This window comes from Rhodamnia argentea, chromosome 3 (assembly GCF_020921035.1).
Source record: "Rhodamnia argentea isolate NSW1041297 chromosome 3, ASM2092103v1, whole genome shotgun sequence".
Classification (NCBI taxonomy): Eukaryota; Viridiplantae; Streptophyta; class Magnoliopsida; order Myrtales; family Myrtaceae; genus Rhodamnia; species Rhodamnia argentea.
In genome coordinates, this window is record NC_063152.1 from 11,687,641 (window position 1) to 11,699,254 (window position 11,614).

The 11,614-nt window shown below is 38.7% G+C and overlaps 2 protein-coding genes across 2 annotated transcripts; both read right to left on the reverse strand.

The window, feature by feature from the left end:
* Positions 1-252: 252 nt before the first annotated feature.
* LOC115731302 (zingipain-2-like) lies at positions 253-1,626 on the reverse strand. The gene is made up of 2 exons (XM_030661958.2): positions 1,149-1,626; positions 253-1,074 (listed from the first exon to the last, which is right to left on the reverse strand). Exons 1-2 carry the CDS (start codon positions 1,597-1,599, stop codon positions 485-487), a joined length of 1,041 nt encoding a protein of 346 aa, XP_030517818.1. The 5' UTR covers positions 1,600-1,626; the 3' UTR covers positions 253-484.
* Positions 1,627-6,551: 4,925 nt separating this feature from the next.
* LOC125314100 lies at positions 6,552-8,718 on the reverse strand. The gene is made up of 4 exons (XM_048275557.1): positions 8,670-8,718; positions 7,520-7,678; positions 6,705-7,262; positions 6,552-6,611 (listed from the first exon to the last, which is right to left on the reverse strand). Exons 2-4 carry the CDS (start codon positions 7,619-7,621, stop codon positions 6,552-6,554), a joined length of 720 nt encoding a protein of 239 aa, XP_048131514.1. The 5' UTR covers positions 7,622-7,678; positions 8,670-8,718.
* Between the last annotated feature and the right edge of the window lie 2,896 nt (positions 8,719-11,614).

An 11,614-nucleotide genomic window follows, 5' to 3' on the forward strand; every position in this document is an offset into this window, starting at 1 on the left:
TTATGCACGAATTTTCCGTTGACTGAAAGTATTTTCGATTGATTAAGTTATTTTCGGGAAATCAAATGAGTGAAAGTTTGAAAAACAGCATATGCATTTTACCAATCTAACTTACCCTCTTTCCTTTCTTCATTCTGAACCTCGTCCTTCAATTTATGGGTATGCCCCACCAATAAGCGTATCCCATGCACACACATGGTTCGTGGTCTCAAACCACCATGGTATCAAGCGTTTGCTAACAAATTAAAATTTAAGGACTGTCTTCAAATCTTCTTTATTGTCATTACTCATTATCATAGAAACACAGTACCCACTCAAGAAACTTCAGCATAAGAAACCCAGCAAAGGTCGCATGGGGTCTAGCTGAAATTTAAAACAGTAAATACACGAGATCAACTATAGTAATTGACCCGAAATATTTCAACTTAGACTAAGCTTAGTTCATATCGACAGAACTCGAAGCCATAATCTCTTAGATAAATACTTATGCAACGGGATAAGAAACTTTCGAAGCAATTCCACAAAGTCCACCTTCAACTCCAGCATCCCTTTGAATTCTCATATACCCTTCCTCGCCCCACGAAACGTCCCAAGAGTTCCTTATCAACCAGAACTTGGTCCCGTCCGTGTCCGCCCCGTACCCAACCACGGCCACTGCATGGTTCAAACTGGTGCCGCACGGGCCGGCGAAGACCCCGCCCTTGTAATTCTGGAACTCGGACCCGCTCGCGTCGAGCGCCACCGACACCGGCTGCATCGCCACGGCTGCCAGCATGTCGTCCTCGCTCGGGTTGACATCCGTGTAGGACGATATCTTGGCCGCGGCGACGGACGAGGCCTGCTTGTCGCAGGTCCCGTCGGCCCCGACGTACGGGTAGTCCGACTCGGAGCTGATGCCTTTGTTGTCGATGATGTACTGGAAGCCGCTGTCCATCCAGCCGCCTTGGCAGCCCTGGTTGCCGCCGTTGGTGGCGCAGTCTATGAGTTGCTGCTCGGACAGGTTTGGCAGCACGCCTGAGGTGATCTGCGTGATCGCTTCCACTGCCGCCACCACGGAGAACGACCAACAAGATCCTGTCGTGTAATGATATAACTCGATCAGGAAAACTTCAAGCCGAAGCCCACACAATTAGCAGTAAATTTCTTACCACATTGGCCTTGGTACTTTATAGGGTTGACTGCACCGTTTTTGACCCAATCGACGCTGTCCGGAATGCTATTCGGACCTTGGTCCTGAAATGAATGGAGTTTGGAGGAATTCCTGCGTGTTGATGATGGCAATTTGTATCCTGTATATGTTGCCACAAATTCCTCGTTGGTTAAATCCGAGTACTTGTTCAATCCGAGCTCGTAAGTCCGGTTCGCCGCGCTGTTGAACTCCTCGACGAGCCGCAGGTTTTCCTGGAAAATCTTCAGACGCTTCGCCTTCTCGGCGTCGTCTCTATAGTCACGCCCATGCCGAGTCATCCACTCCTCGAACTTTTTAGTCACGGACGGGAAGTCGTAGGCACGAGACGCGGCGGTGTCCAATGCGCATGCACATGCACACAAGACAAGTATCAAGCATATGGAGAGATTTTTTGCGAGTATGGAAGCCATTTTTTTATGAAGATATATGTTTGTGCTGTGGAGAACGGATCAACGCATTAGGTGTATTTATAGAGGGGAAGATTACATAAATGGTCCCTGAATTCTTGCCGAATATGTAATGCCATTCCTGAACTTTTGGGACACGTTCAATTTAGTCCCTAAATTATATGAAAATGTTTAATGTTGTCCGGTCATTAATTCAAATTAATGAAAATTCTTGTTTTGGCATCTGATCCGGTACGTTTGAACGGTGGACAAAAAAATAGCGTTATATGCGGATTGTCCACGTAAGATATCCAACTCAAACTAGAATATGATAATCATTTAATTTGTTTAACTTGTTCAATTTTGAAAAAAATGGATTATCCATTTAATTTGATGATATTGATTATTGTATCCTATGTTAAACATCTTAATTGAACAATCCACATGTAACGTTGTTTTTCTATCCACCATTCAAACTTACTGAATTGGAAGCCAAATCAACAAATTCCATTAACTTGAATTAATGGAGGAACAACATTGGAAATCCTTATACGGTCTGGGGACTAGATTGAATAGTTACCGAAAATTCAGGGATGATATTATATATTGAGCCAAAGTTCTGGGTTTATATGCGTAATTATCCATTTATAGAAGTGAATATGAAATGGACTCATTGGAGCAACTTGACCGCAAAGAAAGTTAGTGATGACCATGGTCAATGTTTATATGAGCGCGCGTTGCGCATGTTGTCCAAAAGCTAAACAGAAAAGAAAGGTATGTGAATGGTTCCTTCATCTTTCTCTGGCTTCAATTACGGTTTGGTCACACCTAGGAAAAGAAGTTTCTGTGACCATGGTGTATTAGATAGCTTGAGCATTTACTAGGTAAATTCTTCTACAGCTAAACACAATTGAATTGATCTGAACATGTCTCTAATTATATTCTACTTGCCTTCGTGGACTTTTCTACAATTTCAATACCCTTATTGACTAGACTGATAAAAAGCAAGCAAAAGTAATGTGTGCGTAAAGAAAAATGATCGTGTCCGTGTGCGTAAGGACGAGAATTGTAAGTGAATGATTAAATATTGATCAAAAGTTTTTCGTGCATCAATAGACATTTATCCTACGAAAAACTCTCCAATATTGACAATTAGATTCCGACCCCAAAAAAAAAATATTAACAATTAGATTTGCGCATAGTTTTTTTTTTTCTAATTATTCTAAACTTTAATAGCATTTTAAACTACCACAGAAAAGTCAATAAGTAACTTTTAGCTTAAAATAAGCCAAAGCACACAATATGTCACGGACTAATCAATAGTAATGATGATATATTTACAATCGGTTAAAATAGATGCCTATCGCGTTTCAAACACACGATGCTATCAATTACAGGGTCGCATTTTACTTCAACCCTGACAAATTGAAAGTTCATCCAACTAATTCTTAACTGATGGGTTACAAAGGTAGACATCGATAATACAGACGTAGAAATCCATGTAATTTAACATGCATGATTATTTCAACCTGCTAATGTGAAAAGTTCAACTTCCTCCAATCAGGGAGAGGTAGACGTACAACATGGGCAAGAATTGTTCCTCGTGTCACGCAGACGCGGGACCTACATATTCCAAGGGTTAAAGTCAACTCCAGAACATCGTTAACATCATCTAGAAGCTAGTCAATATCGAAACCCTTTTCTACTTTCCAAGCGTCCAATGCACGAAATCTCTTCCGTTTCCCTTCCGTAGGTTGTGGAATTCATTCTTGTCTTCTCGAACATATGGTCAGAACTTCTGGAATCGAATTCCACTGAAAGATCCATTTCGAGGAAAGTCATCAATTTTTTGTACTTGTGTCAATTCGATTTTTAGAAATTTTAGTTGTATCAAATTAATTCTAAACATTTTCATATTTTGCTATTTCGTATCGGAATTTGTTGACGGAGATGCCGACTGTCCTATATGACATGGCTTGTGCTAACATGAACATTTTTTTAATTTATTTCTTTTATTTTTTTTATGGTTTTCTTTCTCTTTACTGTCTTTGGAGTGAGGTCAGCAAGGGCCGCCAACTAACTCCCCCCAAGCCACAAGCGAGGACCGTCATGCCCTCACCGGATCTGAGCGCGACGCCCTCGCAAGGGGTTGCGGCCCTCACTAACCATAGTGAGGGCCCGCGAGTCCTTGCCTAGTGGTCGGCAAGGGAGATGCGGCCCTCACCTAGTGCTTGTGACCCGAGGCAATTTTAGTCCCAAAAAAAATGTAAAGAGAAGAAAAGAAAGAAAATAAAAGACAACTTCGAAATGTCTTGGTCAGTGCCGGCCGTGTCACGTAAATGGTCAGCATCCATGTTAGCGATTTCCTAAACCATTTCACGTCAGCAATACAATTACTTTTTCCACAACTTAAAATCTACCATATTTTCTTTCATAACATAAATACTAACTTCTTTCATGAGTACTTTACAACCTAGATTCATTGTTTCGTGGGAAACTTAATGTAAGAAAATATCATGCTTATTTTTTTGTCATTTGTATCGCTTGGGAAAAATGAGTCAAGAAAGTATGTTTTTCATAGTCAATGGAAAACTTATGCTTAAATTTAACAAAGCGACTCATTTTTTTAAAATAAAAAATCATTTTTCAAAATACAATTAGATCTTGGTGTTTGGACATGAGACCTCGGTGTTTGAACTCGAATCCAACCAAGATCCTCTCACGTAGAGGCAAACCAGGGATCTCGGTGCTTTGAGGTTGAGCCCTTATTCTCGATAGCTGGGTTCAAAATCCTAATGCCTGTGCCTAGGTCCACGGCGGCCAAGCCCGAGTACCCGGCTCCCACGCCCGGGTTGCCCTCACCAGCGCCCAAGTCCCTACAGACTTGGCCCAAGACCACAGCGCTCAAGCTGGAGTCCCCAACACCCAAGTCCAAGACATCAGTTTGTGCTCGAGATTTAGAAAAAAAAAAACTGTGTGTTTGATTTTTTTTCTGTAACAATTGTCGAAAATGACTTCCATTTTATTTGCAAAGTACAGGTAAACATAGGATGAAAATAAGTTTCTTGCGAAAATGCTTTACAGCAAAGTTCATGTTCAAAACAAACGGAAACTTAATATGTAAAAGAACTTTATAATAGGGGTGAAAAAAAACCTATTAAAGGTTGAGACAAGATCCTCCCCCTCCCCCCCCCCTCTCCCTGCGTACACGACACTTTTCATTGCCGGTCCTATTTGCTCGTCCACTCATTAAAATGGAAAATCTTGATCTTGACCATAATGTGTTGGATTTATTTAGTTTTTGCTCATTTAGGTTTTCAACCTAGCACTAACATAATGTTGCACTTTTTCAATTTCATATTCCAAAATTGATACAAACATTCGTATTGTATGATTTGAGTATATTTTTATCTGTACGTTTCGATAGTCTCCTAAAATATTCGCAATCAAACGCAAAGACAAGTAAATAATTATATTTTCTCTTGAATCTATGTATTCAATGAAAGAAAAGGATAAAACGGATGTACTTTAGTGTTACAGTCAAATGCTATTGTATCTATGATATTTAGTTTTAGCATATCTCCTCATCCTTAATTTGTGCACAAGGAAAACTAACAATTCAGTGCTAAATGGATGCCTTGCATATTGCTGATGTGGTGGTGATCCACAAGTTGTCCATGTTAGCATACCACATAGGACAGACACCGATGATTGGATGCCACTTTGGCAATTTTCAGCAGCAATTGGTCAGAAGAGCTTCATTGGAATTTGGGGTAAAGAATTAAAACTAAATTGACAAAATTAAAAAGTTTAAAACTCAATTGACATCCATATAATAGGTTTTAGACCAATTTAATAATTATCCCCTCTAATGCTCGAATAAACATCTAACATACTAATATTAACATCTTAGAGAACACAGTTCTTCCTAGAAAATTAATATATGAGCTGATTGGAAGAATTGTACTAAATATCAAAATCTAATTTTATTGTGCGGGAACTCGCAGATTTTTGCTAGTATTCCTCAAATTTCTACCTGCAAGAGATCATATAGAGAGACAAAAAAAAAAAAGCAATAGGCTTATGGAGAAATTTGATAGAAAAGAACTTGGCCTTGGCAAAAGAACAGACTATCAATACCCCTAGATGGTAATCAAAAATCAAGTTGCCGGATGCATGAAAACTCTCATTTTGCTGATGCTGCGCTATTGATAGTTAAATTTGAGTACCCTCGACGCTTCCGATGATTACCGATCTTCAATCATATGATCTCCCATTCAGATTCATCAAACTCGTGGTTCCTCATTGTGGATGCCATGTTCTCCAGAATGAAGTTCTAAGACAAGAAGATGGAGAAGAACAGTGACCAGGACGCAATGTTGCTAGTCATCGAGACAGGTTATTGAAGATCTATTCCATAGAGAGCGAAGGCGACATACCTGTATTACTCGTGCTTCAGTCATTTCGTTAGGAGCTGAACAAAGTTCTCCGGCATCTACAATAATGCAGCTCTCATCAAGCTTGATCAACTCATTGACACAATGGTGGTCTCGAGAAACTGAGCAATCCGATCCTGCTGTGAGAAATGTGTGATAATCAAACATCATATAAAGCAAGAAAACCAGTAGGCAGCTTCATGGATTTCCGATAATGTCCTAATTGTTCGATTTTAGCTTGTTCTTCGCCATGGGCCCGCACAAATAGTAATTTACATAGATGCATCATTATTAATGTATATCCTACTTGTACTTTCGATCCAACAATTTGAACTCCAGTAGAGAAATATCAGAAGGGGGTTATTTAGGACAGTAGAAAGAATTAGCAGAAGCAAACTTAAGTCTAACATTAATTAGATAGAATAACCCATGCAGGTGGTGCTGAGTAGGAAACATACACAAGGGTAACCCTAATGAAGCAAACCGAATGGCTGCCTTCATGCAGAAGATCACCTGATGATAGTGAAACCGATGCTTTTCTTATGGAAGTGAAATGCATGTAAAATCATCACATCTTGCATAATGCGTGCAGCCATAGACCTAGTTAACCGGACAAAGAGAGAAAGACACCGGACATGACGTAGAGCCGTGGATTTGGCATTGATGAAACATTCTAGACTGGTGCACATTTACCTGCAATCTAGACGCAGGCTCCCTGTGTTTAGCCATTATAGCACAATTACATGCACATAGGATATCTGTGAGGTACGTACCGATCGGTTCTACAAATGCATTCGAGGGAGCGACATCAGGAATGATGCTCACATGTTCTTCTGGACTAACACAATGGAGTGACTTTACTGTACTTGTGTTGTAAGCGCAGGTATCCAAACCATGGAAATCCTCCCGAAGTCCTTCCATTAAAGAGGCACGTTTGTGTCCGTCCTTGAACTTCAACGGGGTTGCTTCAGCTTGAGAGATTGGCACACCTTGTGTGGAGTCGCCCAAGCTCCCGGAGTCCACATCGGAGTAGTTGTTTAGACTACAAGAATCCTCTTGGAGGCAGTCTCCTTCAGCGGGGTCCGATGTTGTGTAGCTGTCAGTAATTTCCAGAGGAGGCATATCGGACAGTACCTCTTCACTCGCCTGCTCCGGGGACGGGGTGAAAACTTCTTGCACGAACTTCAAGCAAAAGCTTGTCACGTCAGCACGCACCTTCTTTAGCTTGCTCTCAACATAATTAACCGTGTCCTGTCATGCGAGGATTTCAACAATTAAACAGGACAGCATACGAATAAGCGTGCCAAGAAATGTCATTACATCTGTTGGAAGGTCAAGATATAAGGATCTGGATAAATCACGACGAACAATAGTCTCCCGCAGAGTTTGCTTGGAACTAGGCGAAAGTAAGAGACGTTACCCAAGAGTGACACTTAAATTAACAAATGGAGAAGAGAGGACTGATAAAAGCCAATTTGTGAAGAGGACTGCAAGGAGCGAAAAATCACCGTGCAGATGCAATCTTCTACATCCAAACAGAATTCTTCAATCTTCCCGCTTACATCCTCAACCATGTCGGCCAGCCAAGTATTGCCATTAGTAATCGCCATGTCGCACTGGTTAGATACACCAGAAGTCCACCAGTCTGATTCTCCAGTGGCCCTACCCTGCGAGACAAGAAATTATGCCAAGTATTTCAACAATCGACATTAAGAGAAGTTCTAATCAAATAAATTGTAAGTAGAGTAGAAGAAGACAAAGAGAATGTGAAGTGTCAATATGAATGACTCTCTCTCTCATGACATCACCAGTCATTTAATAAATAAATAAAAAACACACATCTCTTGCCCAACCTCACCGAGGAAGATGGTACTGCAAAAGTGTCGGCTCGATGCCTTATTCAAGGTTCTCCCAACCAGCTCATACATAGTTGGCTTGATCTTTGGCTCGCTCTCGGTAAAATCAGTGCTGTTTCGCTCACAGAAAAGCTCTCACAGTAACTTCTAGGAGCCTATTCCATCAACCATAAATGCATGGATCTGCTAAAAAATTCAACAACTTGAATGTTCTTTTTCACATGGATCTCCTTAAAACCAATGACCGAACTATTTTTTAAGCTCTTCCTTCCCGATTACTTTCCCGCGATTTCGCTCTGTGTCAAGCATATTTAAAACTTAAACAATTCTGTGATCATGAAACGATATTCCCCTAAACACCACAAGTGATCAGTCACAGTACAGGCCAAGAAAAGAATATTAGCCGATGAACACACTATCATCACTTCATCTATCGAAGACCAGCAAAGGTCAGTCAAAAGCCCAAAACAGAAAGTTCATGAATTTATCAAAACTGTGGCACTTTGCAATCTATCTTGATGTTATGTCTATAAATAAAAAAAAACAATATCAAATCGATCCCTGGTATGCAAAAGGGACATTTAGCGCACCAGTAAAACCAGCTCAAAGAGAAAAGCATGTGATCGACATCATTCAATGTCCAAGAAGCCTGACTGTAACCCAGAATGCAAGAGAATTTGCTCAAAAACCCAAAAGAGCTCGTGTGCTGAAAACAACAAATTGGAACGTCGCTAAGCAAAGCAACAACATGGAACCCAGTTTTGGAATTAAGGAAACATTATGTGAGAAAGCTGAGAGAAACCTGATCCTCCTCCTGGAAAGTGCAGGGCCTTCGGAAACGAAGTTCTTGCTTTGAGCAGGAGATTGGAGAGAGATGGAGAGTGATTTGAAGGAGGAAAAAAAGGTTTGTTTCCTTAACTTATCAGATCAGATTCAATTAACAACCCCAGTTTGACTATGCTGGAAGTTGACTCGAACTAGGACTCCAAGTCCTTTGAAACTGAGGTTTATTTTATTTTATTTTTATATTTTTTCGGAGTTAGGCTTTTCTTGATAACTAGTTCGAGGGTAAAGTTACTTAAAATTTAGAACTACAATAGAATATGCTCATTCATAAAATTTTTTGACAATATTAAAATTGATCTTTTTTTTTTTTGGTCAAATGATCTTTCTTTCTTGATTGCAATATAAGATCTGCGTTTCATTGTAACTAAATTTTATAAAATACTTTAAACCATATAATATCGAAATATTTCGACAAATAAGTCGGACAAAACGTAAAAGCAGTAATGTGGATATTCAATAGAATTGTAAACTAAATACTTTCATATATTAATAGGGCATTGAGTTAGTTTGGAAATATTATTTGGTGAAGTTGTTTCTAAATAAACAAAAAAAAAATACATTCATTTATTTTCTGTTCCCTGAGATATTTTTATTTTCTCTCTCTTTTTTCATTGTGCTAAATTTTAGTATTTAACTTTTGTTCTTTACCGAACATGTGATGCCATTGACAACATAAGATACAAAACATTTAAATCATATTCGAATTTTTTGAATAAGTTTCCAAATAAGAATAATAATACTTTTAAAACTTGAGATTTCTCTTTCAACAAGCTCGACTCTTCGAATGCCAACTCTTCGCATCGGTCAACCTCTTTCTCAACCAAGGCGTGATTTCTATTCTTACAACATCAAGTTGCAGAAAAAAGCTCTTCGATTTTGGGGTCTGAGTAGTCAAATATGAAAAATGTTCCTTAATTTGTTTTGTGATGTATCTTATCTAATCACATTCACATTACTTTGACATTGTAGCAGTCGTCGAATTGCCGTTTTATTTTAGACATTGCAAGTATCGTTTAAGTTACATGACTTCCCATATAATTAAAACCGCATTATCTATTAACTGTCATTGAAAAGCAATAAGAGAAAAAGTTTCATCATAAGGCGATAATCATGTTTCTTAAGATTATGTTAGGTAAAACTAGTGTGCTTTTCCAAGTTGAATTTATTTTCTTCCGTTTTTTTAGGGCTTTTATTGTGCTTTTGTTTTTGGGTTTTTCTCATTATTCGTTTTTTAGTTCAACTGGCATTTTTTTTTTAAGTGATAAACTTAGCTATAATGCCCAAAGTTATCAATGAGACTAAACTGACGGATTCCGGGTATTGGTGTTTGTGCAAAGCTTAAGATTTTTTTTGTGGTATACTGGTGATAGTTTTTGCCACATTGGTAAGTTTAGTGGTTTTTGTGACCCAACAAATGTTTTAGGTATTTTTCTTACGATTTACCGAATTGACACAACAAATGTTTTAACACATAGACTGCTATTTTTATTTTACTACAAGGCTGACTCTGATATCATCTGACTAATTATTATATCTTAGCTGTCCAACCTTAAACGGCTTTAGATGGTAGAACGACCTGTTTCTATTAAAAAATTTGACTGGGACAGATTGCAATAAAACATACTGGAAAGAAAAACTTTTAGCAGAATTACAAATATTTTTTGGAGAAAAGGAAAAAGAAAGAAATAGAAGGAAATAATGATTATGTTCAGATAACGTTGGCGAGATAATTAGTGTAGCGACCTTATAATGATCAAAGAATGTTTCAATTTAAAATGGGAAAAGTACCCAAAAAATCATAAATTTATTGCATTGACACCAATTCAGTAATACACCTTTCAATTATATTAATTTAGTTATAAACCTTTTGCATTTGTGCTAATTCAGTTCATCCGGGCATTTATGGCCGGACATTGCTAATATGAACATCGGCCGTCCCGCGTGACACGACTGATTAGCCATGAACTTTTTGCATTTGTGCCAACTCAATTCACCCATAAATTACTGACCTAGGCGCTAGCCATCTTACCGACACTATCGTGGATAAATTTGTGTAACTTTTTAATCATTTTTTGAATTTTTTATTATGTTTTCTTGTCTTTTTATTTTTTGTTTTTTGTTTTTTGTTTTGGTTGGCACTAGTGAGGGTTCTTGTCCTTGCTTAGGCCCTCGTTGGCAACCGGTAAGGGCCACCAAGCGCTCACCCAAGTGAGCCCCTACGCAAGGTTGCGAAGTCATCACCTAACGAGCCCCGCTTCGCCGCATCCGGCGAGGCCCTCGCCCGCAGTCGATGATGGCCGCGCAAGGGCCGCAACCCTCTCCAGCGAAAACTAAAAAAAGAAAAAAAATGAAAAATAAAAAAAATTGTCTACGTTAATGAAAATTTAGTACTTAACTGCTGCCAATGCGATAAATTTAATACGCTTTTTGGTATTTTTTTCCAATTCAGATCCTTGCGGGAGTCCACCAATCAATGTTATAGCGACAAGTGAGAAGACACATTTATTTGATATCCTGGAAAATGAAGAAGATGCAAAAATTCGAAAAGAAAGTTTAAACAAGGCTTAAAGAAGGTGAGTGCAAGAATTAATAAACCGTATACTTTGCAAGTTTAAGCAAGAAGAAAAGCCCATTACTACTAAATAACTCGATTATGAAATAATAACAACAAAAACGAGAGATTCAATTTGTGAAGCAAGATAGACAATCAAGGAGTAAAAGAAGAACATTTTGCCAATCTTGTTAATAAGATCCACTTTCAAGCATGGAAACCGGTGATAACATCGATTATTGATGACAAATTAAGCATCCAAACTGTGGTCCCAAATGATTCGAGCCAATTGAAATTGCATTCAAGGAAGATTGATTCCATCTCTTATTAGACATCTGTACGAAGAACAA